The sequence below is a fragment of the Rhinoraja longicauda genome, chromosome 29 (assembly GCF_053455715.1).
Source record: "Rhinoraja longicauda isolate Sanriku21f chromosome 29, sRhiLon1.1, whole genome shotgun sequence".
In the NCBI taxonomy this organism is placed as follows: domain Eukaryota; kingdom Metazoa; phylum Chordata; class Chondrichthyes; order Rajiformes; family Arhynchobatidae; genus Rhinoraja; species Rhinoraja longicauda.
The window spans coordinates 3,278,147-3,296,906 of record NC_135981.1 but is presented as its reverse complement, the minus strand read 5'-3'; the positions used below and the strand labels follow the sequence as shown (position 1 = coordinate 3,296,906).

The 18,760-nt window shown below is 38.8% G+C and overlaps 1 protein-coding gene across 8 annotated transcripts in view; it reads right to left on the bottom strand.

The window, feature by feature from the left end:
* The window catches only part of arhgap23a (Rho GTPase activating protein 23a), a 240,353-nt gene that overhangs the window by 32,183 nt on the left and 189,410 nt on the right, over positions 1-18,760 (bottom strand). For all 8 annotated transcript variants that reach the window (XR_013549132.1, XR_013549133.1, XR_013549134.1 and 5 more), the window contains 9 exons: positions 18,147-18,311; positions 15,948-16,059; positions 13,817-13,874; positions 12,333-12,470; positions 8,206-8,505; positions 7,202-7,254; positions 5,308-5,402; positions 1,109-1,233; positions 525-680 (listed from right to left, as the gene is read on the bottom strand). Coding sequence is in view for 5 of the 8 variants with exons in the window: in XM_078424707.1 (XP_078280833.1) it covers positions 525-680; positions 1,109-1,233; positions 5,308-5,402; positions 7,202-7,254; positions 8,206-8,505; positions 12,333-12,470; positions 13,817-13,874; positions 15,948-16,059; positions 18,147-18,311 (1,202 nt within the window). In the remaining 3 variants the exon portion in view is untranslated. The remainder of the gene's footprint in view (positions 1-524; positions 681-1,108; positions 1,234-5,307; positions 5,403-7,201; positions 7,255-8,205; positions 8,506-12,332; positions 12,471-13,816; positions 13,875-15,947; positions 16,060-18,146; positions 18,312-18,760) is intronic.

The window sequence follows — 18,760 nt, the reverse complement described above, 5'->3', positions numbered from 1 at the left end:
GTTAATGGCAGAATAAGCTGTTTGGCATTGGCAGAGAAGATTTGGCAGATTTTTTATGGGCGCAACCCACATTCTCAGCTCTGCTGCTCATCCCACAAATGCATGTTCCTTACAAATGTGGCACCATTTAAAAGGGAAATAAACAGGCTTTCCAACGGTATAAGATTTATTGCCAAGAAGCATTGTTACAACAAAGAAATAATCTACCAAACACAAATTTCCTTACTTTTTGTGCTATGTTTATATATATACACACACATAAATATACATACACACACATATACACACGCTGGACTTTTTTGCCGTTCATTATATTGTTTACAGTGTACTATGTTTACATATTCTGTTGTGCTGCTGCAAGTAAGAATTTCATTGTTCTATCTGGGACTTCTGACAATAAAACACTGTTGACTCGTGGAGACTGATAAGTCAGATGGCTTTCAGAAACTTTCTTACAAAACCAGACTCCATGCAACTGCAGAGAAGGGGATGGCAATAAGTTTGTAGAAGAACCGGAAGCTTACTTCTTCTGAGGTATTTAGATCAGTCATTCCCTTATTCAGTTGGTCCTGCAGGCTGGAGACCATGGCATTGTTCCCTGGTACCCTATAGATCCCTGTGTACTCCAAACCCTTCTCCTCCACCAGTTTACAACAAATCTCCACTATCAACGGAATAAACTGAAAAACAAATAAACACGTATATCAATATCTGATCAACAGAGGAACAATATAGGCCGGTATTTAACTTTAAAACAGAAGAGCAGATGATTTTTTTTACCCGAAAGAGGACAGCAAAACACAACATATATTTATAACACTTCACAAAGTAAAACAACCCAAGGTATTTTGTAGGATCTTTATTTAATAATTTTTTTAATAGAGTATATGAGTAATAAGGATAAGCTACGTTACATTTTTGGTCAGAGGTAGATTTCAGGAATGTCTTAAAGATTGGACAGGTGGAGATGTGGAATGAATGGGGGAACGGAGAGTGGGGTAGATGTAAGTAAAACACTTTTTAAATACAAGCCACTTGTATGTATCATGGTGTTGCTACATACACAAACATTTCCAGCTGAGTAAAGGCATGCACACATAACCAGTACCTTGTTATTTACACCAGGCTGACATTCCTCCAGCCGAACACCAAACGCTACTCCAGAAACTGCTTTCTTTGTCTTCTTCATTATGTTCAGCCAAGAGCTCTTGTCCTTTGGAGGGCTACTTTCATCTGGAAAAAGAAATAAGTATTGCAAGATTACTTCCGTTTCAATTTATTCATTTTTAGTTCATGGTTGTTGCTGGCAATGCTCGCATTTATTGCCCAATCCTAAAAGCCTTTGAAAATGCAGTTCTAATGAAAGTTCTTGGTAGTACCGTCAAAATTCAACATTAGAATAACACAGTACCCATGAGCTCAGTTGATCAAGATCCCATGGCAATTGTGGATAACCTTCTTCACTGTCAACTGCACCTTTTTTAGCTGCATGTGCAAACTTACTAACCATGCCAACTACCTTCACATTCAAATAGAATGAATGCCATCATTTCAACAATGAAATTCGTGTGGGGACACTACATATGGACACTGCTAGATGATGGATGCATGGATTCACTGCATGGAGACACTGCATGGATTCACTGCATGGACACTGCATGGACTCACTGCATGGATTCGCACTTCGGCTTCTGCATGCTGAAAAAGAAGCATGATTAAATATTTTCTTATCACAATGTGTTCAGAATATTAAAATCATAATGGAAAGATTTCAAGTTGCTAATTTCAGTCAAATTATCAACTTTTTCCTTTGTTATTTTATGGAAAAGGTTAAGAAATTTGTTTTGCAAGAATTGGAAGTAGAATGATGCTGCCCTGTGAACATTGGCAACATCATTTGGGTAAGAATGGACAGGCCACGTTGAATTCTCTGATGAGAATATGAATTGTTAACTGGGGCTGCTCTATTGCGGAAAGTGGGAAAGTCTTGAATTTATAAAGCAGAGGTCTTGTCAGATAGGAATTCATGCATCTATATTAAATTCCAAAGAAAATAATATGCAGGTCTATGAGGAAAGAGCAGGGAAATGGGGTTAACTAAGTTTCTCTACTGGAACTGCATAAAACTCAGTGGGGTAAATGGCCTTCCCCGGGGCTGTTGATAAGTGGAGGCTTTCAGTGCAACAAAGGGGAAGGGTGTTCTAGCTTTCACTTAGTGAATTAATGTACTGGACGGAGGCTCGACGTGCACTTCAGATCTATGGCATGCAGACCCTGTGTCCGTGGGAACTCCACAATACCTTCCATGCCCTGGAAAACCACAGGTAGGGGATGTGTCATTAGGTTGAGGGGTTTAAACATAGAATATAGAACGGTACAGGATAACAACAGGCCATTTGGCCCACAATTTCTGTACCAAACATGATGCCAAGCCCAACTCTTGCCTGCACATAATCCATACCGTGCAAATCCACATGCTTATCTAAAAATCTGCCTCATATCATATCTGCCTCAACCACCACCCTCGGCAACACCTTTTAGGCACTCACCACCCTCTGTGTAAAATACCTGCCCTGCACATCTCCTTTAAACCTGCACTCTCACCTTATAGCGATGGCAGCTAGCATCTGATTTTTTTCCATCCTGGGAAATAGTTTCCAACTGTCTACCCTATCGACGCTTCTCGTAATTCTGTGAACTTCTATTAGGTCTACCCGTAAGCTCCGGCGTTCCAGAGAAAACAATCCATTTCTGTCCGTTCCATACAGCAAATACCCGCTAATGCAGAAATCTTTTTGACCAAATTTACAATCTCTTTGGTCATCCAAAGTTTATCTCTCCTCCTTACCAAAATATGATAGTTCTGAACTTTGATGAACTGGCCTTTAAACAACTTCCCCACGTCAGATGTCCACATCAGCACGGTCGTGCAGTGGTGGCGTTGCTGCCTTACAGCGCATACAGCTCCAGAGACCCGGACTCGACCCTGACCACGGGTGCTGTCTGTACGGAGTTTGTAGGTTCTCCCTGTGAACTGCGTGGGTTTTCTCTGAGATCTTCAGTTTCCTCCCACATTCCAAAGACGTACAGGTTTGTTGGTTAATTGGCTTGGTATGAATTGTAAATTGTCCCTAGTGTGTATTGGATAGTGTTAATGTGCAGGGATCGGTGGTCAGGGCGGACTTGGTGAGCCAAAAGGGCCTGTTTCCGCACTGTATCTCTAAACTAAACTAAAAAAAATTACGCTCCCCATCATCGTTCTTTATCAGATTCCTTATCTGCACCATTTTTACAAACAGATGTCTGAAATACATCTCATGATTTGCAGATTTCCAAACAACTTATTCAAATAGCACATCTGTCCAGTCCTCAACCAACTTGACATTCAGTTCTCCATCCAAACTAGTGCCTGCTTCTCAACAAGGCTGGTTGTAATAGGTCTACCCTTTCTGAAATTAAAAAATACATTCTGCAATGAAAAGGGATGAACAAATAAATGCATTCCTTCCCCAAACTCATTAATTTCACAGCATCTGAAGAAGGGTCTCAATCCAAAACGTCACCTATTCTTTTTCTCCAAAGATGCTGCCTGACCAATTGAGTTACTCAAGCATTTGTGTCTATCTTCGGTGTAAACCAGCAACTGCCGTTCCTTCCGACACACATTTTCTTACCCATCTTAAAATAATTGTAAATGAGGGATTTCTACGTTTATATTTTCTATACAAAGCATACAATGGCAGCTCCTTATCACATTTTCTGCTTGCTAGAAGTCTGGGAAGGAATTGGCTACAGCGCCTTAATATACAAATAAACCTCTCTCGCTGTTATCTATTAGGATGTACAATTCGTTTTGAAACAAGACTGCCCTCTGGTGCACTCATTGATTCCTGCCGGGAAGCAACGCCCTTACAAACCTTGAGATAAAGATTCAGGCCTACTCTAAATTTCTTCTCATGCTAGGTTTTTCCTATGGAATTTTAACAACAACACACCCCTGCTGAACAATATATGAATAAGAAAAAATTTCAGCCATCAATAATTTTTTTCTGACAGCTTAAAATGGTGCGTCTTAATACTTTGCTGGTGGGGAGATGGTATTGACTGGGGGTTGCTTTCTTGAATCAGTCACCCCACACTCGTGCTACTTATAGGTTTTCAGGATTCAATTCTGGAGTCAGTCAAACAGAATTAAATTATTTATTCATAAATCTAAAAAATTTTTGCAGATGCTAGAAATCAAAAATAAAAGCAGAAATTGCTGGAATAATTCAGCAGTGTGTCCGGAAGGCTGCAACGTGCCTATGTGGAAGATGAGGGGCTGCTTTTCAAATAAACATTTTAAGACCTGGGAGATTAAAAGCCCACATTTAATCTCCATCTCCAACTGCCCATGGGAAGATGGAGATGAATCATCACTTAAACTACAAGAAGAATTTGTGAAGGAAGTCCCACATTATTGTTGGCAGAGAGTTCCAAGATTTAGACCCAGAGATGATTAAGGAATGACAATGTGTTTCTAGGTCACTATGGATGCGATCAGGAGGGGGAACATGCTGAACTTCCACACAGCCCTGTCCTGCTCCTCACTGGAGAAGGCTTTGTGACTGGGAGGTGCTATCAGAATGGCGGTTACTTTATTTATTCAGTCACCTCATCCTCCTGCAATTTCATAAGTTCATAAATCATAGCAGCAGAATTAGGCCATTCGGCTCATCGAGTCTACTCTGCCATTCAATCATGGCTGCTCTATCTTTCCCTCTCAACCCCCATTCTCCTGCCTTCACCCCATAACCTTTGACACCCGTATTAATCAAGAATCTGTCAATCTCCACTTTAAAAATACCCAATGACTTGGCCTCCACAGCTGTCTGTGGCAATGACTTCCACAGATTCACCACCTTCTGATTAAAGAAATCCCTTTTACTTATTTACTGTTCCTTCTACTTATTTCTTTTCCTTCTTGTCTTTGTAGTGATTTCCCTTCGAACCACTATTATTCACCTAGATCTCTCAGCAAATATTTCTGAGCTAAAAGATAAAGCAAAGATAAGACAAACCAATCCAAATTATTGTAATTAAAAGGATGATTACTGGTGACTGAGGCCACAACAGAAGAAACCAAACTCCATTGTGCAATAATCCCTGTTATTTTGAAAAATCTATAGTGTATCTCTAAATTTTGCCTTAACTTTGAATAATTAGAGATAGAGGTGAGCAATTGAAAAAAATGAATACTGGCGAGAACACTCGCGATAAGAAGGTCATGGTTGTGGAGAGAGAGCATGGGGTATTAAGCTGATTCACCTTTGTTTGCATTATCTTGTCTGGGGGATCGCGGTCGACGGATGACATGATGCCGTGATCCTTTTGGAGAAGAGTCGGATTTATTATTTGCAGGGCTGCAACACAATAAGGGTACAATCTCAGATTTTTAAAATCCAAATCTTGTTTTAACATGTTTTCCCACCACTGAGTCATCCCATTTCCACAGCATCACCCTACTCAGATTCACTCTCATCTGCTGAAACCCTGAGGAAAGATACCGTGACTTCCAGTCAACGAGACAAATGTACTCTTGGCTACACGCCACTTTCTATAAACTGGAGATTACCTAAACTTATGTTTTCCGATGTCCTAACTTGCATTAACCCATTCAACCAATACTCTTACATTTTGTGCCCGAGAATGCATCCTGGAGAAGGAACGTTTTCCATCTTATTTCAGATCCCCTCATGGCCTCAGCCTCCCCAACAATCTCAAACCCTTCTGGTCACATAATGCACTGATTAACTGATCTCCTTGAGAGAAGGAAGTCCACCGTTCTAAAGTGGTCAAAATGTGGTTCAAACCTGGAATCAATTTATTCAATTTTGACTGTACCCTTTGTAAAGTCTTCAAATCCTTCGTAATATGTGGTGATTGAAGTTGAACAAATTATTCCATTTTTGGTTTAACCATGGTAATTGGCAAAGGTCTGCCATGACTTCCTCACTTCATGATGTACAGAAACTGACCTGCTTTATTATGGCTTTCTTGATTAGACAGAAGGGTAGAAGACTTCACTAACATAAAACAGAAGAAAATGGGATGTGGGAGGAGCGCGAGCACTAGAGGAAACCCGAGCACCAGAGGAAATCCACGAGGTCACAGCGAGAAGGTGCAAGCATCACACACAGCACCCGAGGTCAGGATTGAACTTGGATCTCTGGTGTTGAAGCAATGCTTGATTAGCTGTGCCACGCTGAACTTGACTTCTGCTATAAATGGGATTGCCTGAATTGGAGAAGAATACTGGTTTATTTCCAAAGATTGCTTGCAAGCAAGGATTCACCAACACTTTATGTCCAGGTTCACACAATGTGTGTCTGGGTTGTGTGTTGAGGAGTATTTAATGTCTCCAAATCCAAAATTGAATCAATATTTTTAAATGATGAATGAGGGAAGGGAAAAATAAACCGGCATTGTACTTTTTACAAAAGCAAAAGCATCGTATTTAATTTAAGTAGCTGAAACAATTCTGGGAAGGACTTAAGAGTATTCGTTTGCTAACATTTTGGCACTGGTACCAGCTCTAATATCAACACTTGCATTGTTAGACCTTATATAGCGCTATATATGCTTTGCATACCAAAGGAAGTTTGCCAAGTTTTGATAAATATTCATAATGTTTCCCCCCTTGGAATTTCTTTTTTTAAACAGTGAAGTTTTTCCACAAAATGAGTCACTTGTTTCTCATGACAATCTGCGTGCCAACTAGATAACAATTTGGACAAAGTACAGCTCGCGTCACCCATTTTCTTCATTTAAAAAAAAAGGTGCGTTTAACACTTTAATTCAAATTAAGAATTGAAAGAAAAGCCTTTGGTCTGCACAACATGAAAAACCTGCACCGGGTGGCAAAAACAGACAAGGAAAGCTACCTGGTCCAACACTGACACAAAAAAAAAACCTTCAGCTGGCAGAAATGCACCATTCACATCCATGGTGACAAATAACATTTCTAAAATGTCCTCAGCTAACAAGAATGAAGAGTTCAGTCAACAAAGATTGTATCAACAAAGATCAGCTTTATTCATTCCAGACTGCTGACTGTAGTAGGCAAATTCCTAGCGCGCAGCAAATGAGGAAAGTGCTGCTCGCTTGTATCATAAATAATGCAGTATAAAGAAATATTTCAGCATCTAATTGGTTTCATTACCTCTGGTTCCTGTATTCCTTCAATTTGACTTGTATCAATCTGGCACTTGTGTCCTAATAAAAGAAACATACTTTAAATACCGTAGTCCTTGAATATATTCAAACATAATCTCCCACGTACACTATAACCACCAAGCTGGAAGGAAGAGAATAGAGTTAACAGGAATTTATAAAGGGAAAAACATGTTTGATAAATCTAGTTTTCTGAGGATTTTATTAACTAGAGATGAGGGAAAAAAAATTAGCGGGTATAGTATATTTGAATTTTGGCAGGCTTTCAATAAAAGTGTTGGGCAAAGTTAGAGCACTTGGAATTGGTAGTTATTTACTAACATGGAATGGTTAACAGAACACAAAGAGGTCCTCTTAGGGTTGGCAGTTTAAGACCAATGCGCCTGTGCCAGCTACATTATAAATTAATGCACTAATACAGGTCAGCAATAATTGGTAAGATGTATTAGTGCATCTATTTTATAAAGTACTGAGTCAACATCTGCACCATTTGCAGGGCTCAACAGACTTTTACCAGATTAAATCTTCGTCAAAGAAATCCATTGTGTTGCCATGGCAACGCATCATAAAGCAAGCTTGCTCTTTAGTACCGGCATCGAAAATAATCCATTAATGGAGGTGGAAAGATCAATAGCCCACGTTAATATATGACTGTTCATGTAATCTGTTTTCAACCTTTTTACAGTTGGAATTGGAGGAGCATCAAAATGATGAATGTTATCCGGCAAACAAAAAATTGCAACTACTGTGCCGCCTAATGCTATCTTTATGGGATATTTTTCAAGCTACGATTCCCATCATTGCCCACATCAGGAAAATAATTTGTACTCTATCCAACTGTCGATAGACGTGGCAGCGGTCAAAGTAGTTCCAATCAAAGGTCACTGACCTGAAATGCCAACAACATTTCTCTCTCCACAGACGCCACCTCACCTTATTAGTATTGTGCAGAATGTTCTACCTTATTTGAAATCACGCTGGTGTTGTGCTTACCTCTCCCTCTGTTTTACTATTCTCTTGGATGATTTTAATCCAGTTCAACATGTCATCTCTATCCTCAGCCTGGAACAGGTATTCACAGAAGTCTGAAGTAGTCAGCCTGAAAACATTCTTCCTTTTAGTCTCACTGTACGAAATATCGATCAGACAGGCTTTAACACAAATGGGCTGTTCATCGTCAGCAGGAGAAGTAACGTAGGTCACGGCGTCCCTTTTGTCCTTGTGCAGATATAGAGAATGTGATCGCAGGAGGGCATAGACTCTTTTCCAAGATCGAATGCCGCTCACAACCCTCTGTAGAATAACACAAAACAACATTTTAAATAAAACTTTAAGGTAGCATCAACTGAATATCTGTTAATTTTAATATTTTAAAAAACAAGCACACCCAATCTTCATGTACACAATACCAGCAAACCAAGAGAAAAAATTCCCTAAAGCTATGGAAAGCTTTAACCTTGATGGCAATACATGAATAATTGAACGAGCAAATAAATCAATGGGGCATCAGCCAACAGCAGAACTACTGGGAAGTAAAGAAGCAAATGAACCCATTTCAAAGCAAATATCTAGACAAGGGAAGACATTCATGTAAAACCATAATACCTTTTTTTTCTAAGAATCCTTTTGTCTATTTCAATTATTCCTAATCAACAGAGACAGCTGTCAATGCTTGCGCTGCATAGAGGTGTAATATTCTAAAGCACAGCAACAAATTCTAATGTGAAAATAAGTGATAATCACAAATTAAGACATTAATGATCAGGTTATTTTCCTAATGTAGGATTTCTTTTATAACAAAAATGTTATTTTCTTTTTCTTCCACGGCATTTAGATTCTTTAATGTAAATATGTTAATCTGTGACAATACAAGTAGCCAAAGCAACACACAAAACCCTCAGCTAGATGGAGTGTCAGGACACGTATCAAAAAATATTCCAGTAATTTTAATTATTTTCCCTTTTCTGTGGAAGCTGAATTCTACATACAGTAGAATTCTGCCACAGACCAATCTATTTGTTGCTGAGCAAGTGTTTGGATGCACCTTCTATAGTAGAGGGGGAAAAAGAAAAATAACTCTCATTCTTATTAAAGGTAGGCACAAAATGCTGGAGTAACTCAGCGGGTCAGGCAGCATCTGTGGAGAGAAGGAATGGGTGACGTTTCGGGTCGAGACCCCTCTTCAGACTCATGTCAGGGGAGGGGGTGGTGTCCCGCCCCCTCCCCTGACATCAGTCTGAAGAAGGGTCTCGACCCGAAACGTCACCCATTCCTTCTCTCCAGACATGGTGCCTGTCCCGCTGAGTTACTCCAGCATTTTGTGTCCACCGTCGATTTAAACCAGCATCTGCAGTTTTTTTTCCTACTCATTCTTATTATCATTTATCAAAATGAGAAATGCTGGAAATAAACCGTAGGCATGGGCATTATTTTGATGGGTTAGAAGCAAAGTGTCTTTCCACCAGATATTTGATGAAAGCTACTATCCCAAAATTTAATTTGCCCTTTTCTTTAAAAATACTGATCAATATTTTCTGGTTAATTAAATGATCTGCTTTCAAACAAGAATAAAAAGACTAAAAAGGATTCCTTTAAAATTATTTCTATGAAGCCTGGTTATGTTTTGAGCAGTTTTGTTTCGTACTGTTCGAATCCTGGTCTATTTTACTGCCTAGAATTTTCATTCACTTTTAAGACAGCCCATGTCAATAGATTATTTATAAAGCAAACCACTGTGGATACAAGTGTTTAAATTATGAATTCTATATGACAAGTGTAAATATACACATGTCTTTATAGTAACAGCAGAGCAAAATCTCTGAACATTAGTTCCAAAAGATCTGTTAAGTTGTTGACCTTTGGCATCAATGTGCTTTTGTGCTAAAAAAAAATCTACTCTAACACATTCAGTTTTAGGTACTATTTTCTCCAGAGTTATGATTTCCAGTTGTGGCTAGCTAATGAAGTGAACACGGCAGATTGTTAATTAATGAATAGCAGACATGATACCAATGTGATATCAGGTAAATAAGATTTTAAAATGATATGCTTCATTTCATTAATGCGGCAGGATAGATTCACTAATATGGCAGTTCTGCTTTATCAAAAAATTCTAGAGACAATAAATTTTATACAGACTCATAAGCAATTGAAAACTCTGCACGGTGTAATGGCTTTTTAATATGATACTTTAAAAATCTCAAGACACCATCTTATGTTGTACTTACATTTAAAATTCTTGCATTGATAAAGGAAGGCAAGTCTGATGCAGGCTCATAACTAGTATATTCATTCTAACGTTACCTCAAGGATATAAGAAATAGCCAGAGAATCGGATCCATCCAGAATTGATACTTCACCATAAAATCCCCAGAGCATATTGCTAATTAATTATTTAATATCTGCCTCAAATTCAGATCACGCTGTACAACATGCAAAGTAAATCGATAGCCTCAGCTCTCGATCTTTTCAGCAACATTGAAAAAAAAAGATTTCTACAGTTTGTTGAATTTCTACAGTTTGTTAAGAGGATTTTTTCGAGAAAGTAATATTTTAGTGAAACTGGCACTTAATGTGGAGTGAAAATTGTGGAAATAAATAAAACAGAAAGGGTCCAGTCAGTCGGTTACTTAAACGTCTCCAAGGATTGTGTTACTGCCTGTCTTACTCACTCAACAATGTGAAGAACAACTTCATAATGTCAGCTCTCGGCTTGCAATTTTTTTAAATGGTTTACGCTAGTTATGGTAAGGAATTAATAAAAGTTGAAGAAAGTCGATTCCTAATCAAACGGAACGCTTCCTTAAGAAAAAAAAGTTACATATAGCTTTGTATTTTTGCTTGTACAGAATCACACCTTATGTGGTTGAAGACATATATTACCAATAAACAAACATAAAGTTCATAATGAAACTGTCAATGTTTCTTTTGAGTTATACACATTTCTTGTGGACGTTCCATTTAGAGAACAAATTATTAGCACAATGAAGGGTTTCAATGTTAACTAATCTTGAATATTTTCAATATATCACATTTGTAATTTTTTTATTAATGCAATTTTAATGTATGTGCAAATGGATTTTTCATTTGGACAAACATTAGCTAGTCAATAAAAGCTTAGCATGAACAACGTAGGAAAGATAGAACATTGTAACAACAACATTTCTGAAATATTTTACTGGGGTTTCACAACACTAGCTGGTGCAGGTGACACTTTAAGGCTAAAACTCAAGGGGGTGGATGCAAGATTTCAGGAGGAGGAAGTTTTAAAGAGAATCTGAGGGAACTTTTTCCCCCCACACATGGAAAAGTGTGGACATCTGGAATGTGCTGTCAGAAGAAATGGTGAATCAGATACAATCACCACATTTAAGAGACAATTAGACACGCGCTTGAATAGACAAGGCATAAAAGAAAATAGTGACTTAATGTGGACAAAAAGGTATTAGTGTAAGAAGGAACTGCAGATGCTGGCTTATACTGAAGGTAGACACAAAAAGCTGGAGTAACTCAGCGGGACAGGCAGCATCTCTGGAGAGAAGGAATGGGTGACGTTTCGGGTCGAGACCCTTCTTCAGTAAGGTATTTGTGTTGATGGGCAGAAAGGCTCGATTCTGTGTAGCGGACTCTACGGCATCATCTGGCAATGTTTGAAGGACCTATCCAGACAACAATGGCTTATGTAATATTTCCAAAATACTCACTTGGTTGCTAAGTGCTTTAAAACATCCTGAAGGATTCATTATAACACAAACTCAAGGATATATGAAACAGCTGGAGAATCGGATCAGATCAGATCAGTCATGATTGCCGTTTTATAAATGTATAGCCTCTCCCAACTCCGCATCTTATACCATTCTGAAATTATTAATATCCATCCAGTTCCATCTTTCTTCTTTCCAAATTATTTAATTTTTATGATAGCTAAAACATTAAATGTTATTTAAAATTTTGGTCAAATTATACCAATGTGCCCAGGTTCCAACATCTTTGACTTTACTTCCCCTAAACACCAAAACTAAAATATTTCGTGATGTTATAAAATATAAAACTATGTTCTCTCTTTCTAAATTATTCAGTGGTCTGACTCACAAAAGCTTTGATGCTGGCTCGGAACTTACCTTTCCCTTCTCTGTGACCAGCTGTCGAAAGTATAACCAGCCCTCTTTCCTGACATCACTGAAGGTCACATCACAGAGGTCAGACGTAGAATGGCGCTTAGATCTATTGTTTTCAGAACCATCCAAGCTTTCTGAGGACTAAATAATACATAATAAAATTGTGAATAGTCATCCTTTAAAGTGTTTGAAAACTAATTAAAAAAAATATAATTTCTACTTTGTGCCCAAGCCAGTATAAATGCTTTTTTGTTATGACTAACTGGCCTCATTATTCATGTATAGTAATACCAGGCACCTTGTGTTTTACGTGGGGGTTATGTCCTTGAAAAGAGTGTGCAATTCAAAAACACCTAAATTAAACATGTATGTGGCTATGTCGGCAGCAGTACATTTGAACGCGCTATTCCGAAATACCAGCGCTTAAAATAAGCTTTGGAGAAAAAAGGATCAAGCTCATTATTTCAAAAACGTTATTTGCATAAATCAAACAGGCGTAAAACACGAGGTTCCAGTACTCCAAAAATCTGGCATCTAGCAGTTCTGAAATTCGGTTTGGCACATGGTATACTCATTAATCCAGAGTGCGGACAGAGGCAGGAGATTGTCTAGATCCAGGATTAGGATCTGGAACACCAGAGGTCAGGAACGTGGATAGGTTTGCAGTCGGAGATGAGATCTGGAACGTTTGGATATTTCCTGCTCCTTTTGAATTCACTAAGTTCACTAAACATTCAGTATGCAACCAAGGAAACGGTAGGATCTTTCATTCACATTAATGAAATATGGTACCAATGCAACAATATGGTGCACCAAGCACGACAAACCAGCAATGAATTTCCAGGTCGATATATCTTCAAAATTGCTCATGCTTTATATCACCAACACCCACAACATGTTGATGCCACCACGTTTGATGGAGACTCTACTCATTTAATATCATCACAGCAGTCTACCAGTGGCAGGCTCTGCTGATTGAGTATACTGATCTTTATATTAGCACAATGCAACCAACTCTACTTCCCAAATTTGCCTTGTTTTTGTATGTAATTGAAAATAATTAAGTGCAAAAAATGTGTCCTTAAAATGAAGATTTAATTAGATACCAGATGCTTCAAACCCGATGATGCCACATTTATTTCCTTCTTCAACTGAGAGTTGCGCTAACTTTGGCTCCACGGTTAGAGGACTGTACTGATCTCACCAATGAATATAACCCTACAATTAATAAGAAAACTCTCAGATGCGTGGACGGGCAAGAACAGACACCTAAATTTTCAAGAATCCATTTCAAAGTTTCAAGGTTTGTTAATTGTCGCATGTACCAATTAAGGTCCATTTGGTTGTAATCTCTTATTTCATTTTATTACTTCATGACTGTAATTTTGAGGTACAGTTAATGCAGAAAATTGCAAACACAAACTTCATTGGTAAACAAATGTTGGCTATAAATTTTTCTCCACTCTCATTTCTAAATCAATTCTTACCACTTCCGTGAAAAAGTTTCTCAGCATCTTCAGACTAGGAACTCGGATTGGCAATTTCCTAAAAATAATAGATGGGAACAAGGATCAGAATACATCAACTTGCTTGATTGACATCTGATGTGGTTGCAAGCTGCAAGCCATGCATTATTTATGGCTAGGATTTAAATTAAAAAGTATAAATTGTTACCAGGTCAAATATTTTAGAGATCAAAAGTGAATAAGAGTTTGTTAGTAGTATTAAATATTGTGACATTGTGCTGCATTAGATGTTCATTGAAGTATTCAGCGAGATTAATGCCCTTCAACAGCAAGATTCAGAAAAGCAGAGAGACCATGAACCTTTTGACTATATAGTCCGTACATCGAAAATTTTGCTTTTATTTCAATTATAAATGGCTCTAACACATGCACTAATCCTGTCACTTTTTTTTAAAATGTTCAAACGTAAACATCATTAACCTTTAATTCTGCGAAGATTGTTTTTAAATAGACATTAGACTAAATGTAAAGATAGTGCATGCAGCCTAGAAACACAACCCTGGATAAAATTAACTGCACAAAGCAGCAGATAATAGGCTGGTCCTGAAAGAGGGCAATGTTTTGTCTATTTCTGGGTGTCAGAATACGTATAGAATACCTGACATGTTTTTTTGGTGGAATTTCTGCTTGCACCAGCACCTTTTCCTCTGGTATAAAAATACTCCCAATTTTGACAAGATCAGTGCAGTGCTTAAAATGGATTTCTAGCATGGTGCTCAATTTCACCAGTGTGAAAAACACAAGTTCTTCTCTACTCACTGAACAATCAACTTCTACCCCCCCCAGTATTCTCCGATTCAATTTTATTTACGAGTTAGCGACATTGTCCTGACACCATAAGGCTCCTAATCTCTTTACCGCACGTAGTCAGAAAGTCATACAAACACATATACAGGCCCTTCAGCCCAACTCGTCCATGCCAACCAACATGCCCCATCTAAGCTAGTCCCATTTGCCCATGCCTGGTCCATATCCCTTTAAACCTTTCCTATCCATGTACCTGTCCAAATGTCTTTTGAATGGTTACTGTACATGCCTTCATTGTGTTCCATATACCCACCACCCTCTGTGTGAAAAAGTTGCCCCTCAGGTTCCTATCCCCTCTCACATATGCCCTCTGGTCTTCTTTGGCCAACTCTGAGATAAAGACTGTGCTTTAACTAAATCTATGCCCACCTTGATTTTATACGCGACGTTATACCGCTCAGTCTGCTGTGCTCCACGAAATAAAGTCCTAGATTGCCCAACCTCTGTGGCTGCATGTTTTGTCCTCACTGAGAACTGTAACAGGGTGTGGCCAGAAATACACACTCACTAGGTTCCTTTACAGGGAAGGTCCAAGATTCCCAGCTCAGTCATTCCATTTTGCTAATGTTGATCCATTCCACATCTTAGTTATCTGCTCACTATTACGTAAGACACATCACCCAAACTTCACTCAAGCTACATTGCCACCAGCCCATTGGAAAAAGCAGTGAAAATTTAAGGATTTGAATTAATTACAAATGTCCCTAAAACGATGGAATTCACAGGGTGCACTCGCATGCTTTTAATCCTTAACAGAGATCTCCTTGACAGGGTGTGTAGAATGGAATTGCAGATGCTAGTTTATATCGTAGAAAGACGCAAAGTGTCTTGCTCGATCCAAACGTCACCTGTTCCTTTGCTCCAGAGATACCTTGAATTGTTCCAGTACTTTGTGACTATCTCCTTGACAGGAGATCCCTGAAAGGTCTCAGTGGTCCCCTTGCACAAATAATAAGCCTCCTGCAGGTACTATTCTTAACCAGCCCTCTCAGGCCCTTCTGACCCCAAGGGAAGATGACCACCCTCCTGGCGATGGATCACTGCTGCTTGTATTGCAGTTTGTCCATTTTACATCTGCCAAGTTCACAGCTCCTGTGAACTAGGCAAAGAAGTGTCTGAGTACATTTCCCAATAGCCGAAATTTCACCCAAAAGTTATTGCGAACTTCCATATCCATGCATGATTCTCACATGGTGAAGAAGCACAAATAGATTCAATTTCCCAGCTGAAATGCCTTTTACGTGTATTATGTCATGAAACAATTTAAATTAGAGCAAGATCTTACGAGTACACTTTTGCCTCATCATGGTAAGCATTCAGGCCTTCATCACAAGATTTTGACCTCTCTGTTGTTATAGCAAGAAGGTAAGATGACCGTCGACTGGCTTTAATGCTGCCTAATAAAAAGCAATCATAAAATATAAAAGTCAAAGCATGGCACTTAAGCAAAAATAATTATAATACACATATAAATGTGCCTGTTACCATTTTAATATTGTGGCTGACATACTATTTCTTATTATGTATCTAAAAATTAATTCTGCAGTGGTTAGGAGAATTCATGCTTGACTAATCTTCTGGAATTTTTTTGAGGATGTAACAAGTAAAATGGACAAGGGAGAGCCAGTGGATGTGGTGTACCTGGGCTTTCAGAAAGCCTTTGATAAGGTCCCACACAGGAGATTAGTGGGCAAAATTAGAGCACACAGTATTGGTGGTAGGGTAATGACATGGATAGAAAATTGGTTGGCACACAGGAAACAAAGAGTAGGGATTAACGGGTCCCTTTCAGAATGCCAGGCAGTGACTGGGCTCGGTGCTGGAACCGCAGCTATTTACAATATACATTAATGATTTAGAACAAGGAATTAAAAGTATCATTAGCAAATTTGCAGATGGCACAAAGCTGGGTGGCGGTGTGAACTGTGAAGAGGATGCAGGGTGACTTGGATAGGTTAGGTGAGTGGGCAGATGCATGGCAGATGCAGTATAATGTGGATAAATGTGAGGTTATCGACTTTGGTGACAAGAACAGGAAGGCAGATTATTATCTGAATGGTGTCAGGATAGGAAAAGGGGAAGTACAACGAGACTTGGGTGTCCTTCTACATCAGTCACTGAAAGTAAGCATGCAGGTACAACAGGCAGTGAAGAAAGCTAATGGCATGTTGGCCTTAATAACAAGAAGAATTGAGTATAGGTCCTTCCTCAGTTGTACAGAGCCCTGGTGAGACGACATCTGGAGTATTATGTGCAGTTTTGGTCTCCTAATTTGAGGAAGGACATTCTTACTATTGAGGGAGTGCAATGTAGGTTCACGAGATTAATTCCCGGTATGGCGGGATTGTCATATGATGAAAGAAGGAAACGACTGGGCTTGTATTCACTGGAATTTAGAAGGACGAGAGGGGATCTTATAGAAACATATAAAATTATTAAGGGATTGGACACGCTAGATGCAGGAAACATGTTCCCGATCTTGGGGGAGTCCAGAATCAGGGGCCACAGACAGAATGGGGTGGAGATGGGAAAATGTGGCTAGTGGTGGGATCCCGTTGGAGGTGGCGGAAAATTCGGAGGATTATGTGTTGTATGTGACGGCTGATGGGGTGGATGGTAAGGACTAGGGGGACTCTGTCTCTGTTGCAATTAGGGGGAGGGGGAGCAAGTAGCAATAAGGTTTTATAAAGGAAGAACGTAAGAGCTTAAGAAGTGGAAGATGCTTGCTGTACTCAGCAGATCTGATAAACAGTTACTGTTGCCATTTCAGATTGATGTTTCTCTGACCACAGATGTGATCTAACCCAATAAGTCCTGTTTTCATTTCAGACTTCTAGCAACTGTGGTATTTTGCTCTTTTTTTGTTGGTCTACAAAACAATGCCAGCATTTCGAAGTATTCATTGGTGATAAAATGCTTAAACAATTGATCATGAAATGCAGTAAAGCTCCACATAAAAAAACATCTCCTCTCGAATATAATGTTTATTGGAAGAGTAGGCATTGCACTGCATCAGTATTCACTTTCCTCATATGCAAGATTTAAAAATGTTAAAATTTTCAACTGCCTTATTCTGAAACTAGTTGAGCAGAAGCAACACTGTTAATACTTTTCATATGTCATTGTTAACGTTTTTTGTAGCAGGACCATACAGATTACATCCTATGAATAACATGGAAAACCTAAGCATTCTGACTTCAGGATGTACAATCTACAGGAATAGTTAGAGCATGTGAATACTTCAAGAAATCGAAAGGATCAATACTAACACCACAAAAACACACCTTCACTTAACAAACGTTCTAGTTTTTACATTGGGGCAGAAATTAAGTATTATGTTTAACACACACTCCAGGTTTTATTTTAATGCATAGATGCTTAAAATGTCCAATGCTACATAAAACCATTTGTCGCTTTGCTTGGTCAGTATTTGTTCACAGTCTTAAGTTAAATATTGGCGCTATTAGAATAAATGTAAACTTACTGCAGTCCTGAGAGTAATGGCGAGGGTGAATGAGGTGGGGGAAGGTGAATGTTGGAGAGGCAGGACTTGTGATGATAGTTGGTGGTGAGGTCTGGACACTGGAAACAACAGCTGAGGCAGGGATGTGACCTGCCACCAGGTCAATACTTGGACTTGTTGGCTCATCTATAGAAGCAAAAGGGAGGGAAGGTAAGTAATAAATTCACCTTCAGTTTTCATGTAATAGTTTCACTTGCGCCACTGCAATCAGGGGAACAAAACATTCATTATTCATAAATTTTATGCATCAAAAAAAGTCTTGCATTGACTTTACAGCATCTAGATGTCCCAAAGTCAATAGAATACAAATGGTTACAATGCAGTTTAGCATGTTTAAGATCAACACAAATCAAATCATATTAAATAATATCTTGTTAAAATCTGATCATATTCAATACAGAGCTATAGTTAAAACTGCGACCTGAATAGTATGGGCAAATTCTGCGTAATCCGAACCCCCTTTCCCATTGAATCCCATGTTATTAGCAGAGATGCATTCACATGGGATGACTTTCTCTCATATTAAGCCATTTAATCGGTGATGGCAGTGGCCCACCATTGTTACCACCTGAGGC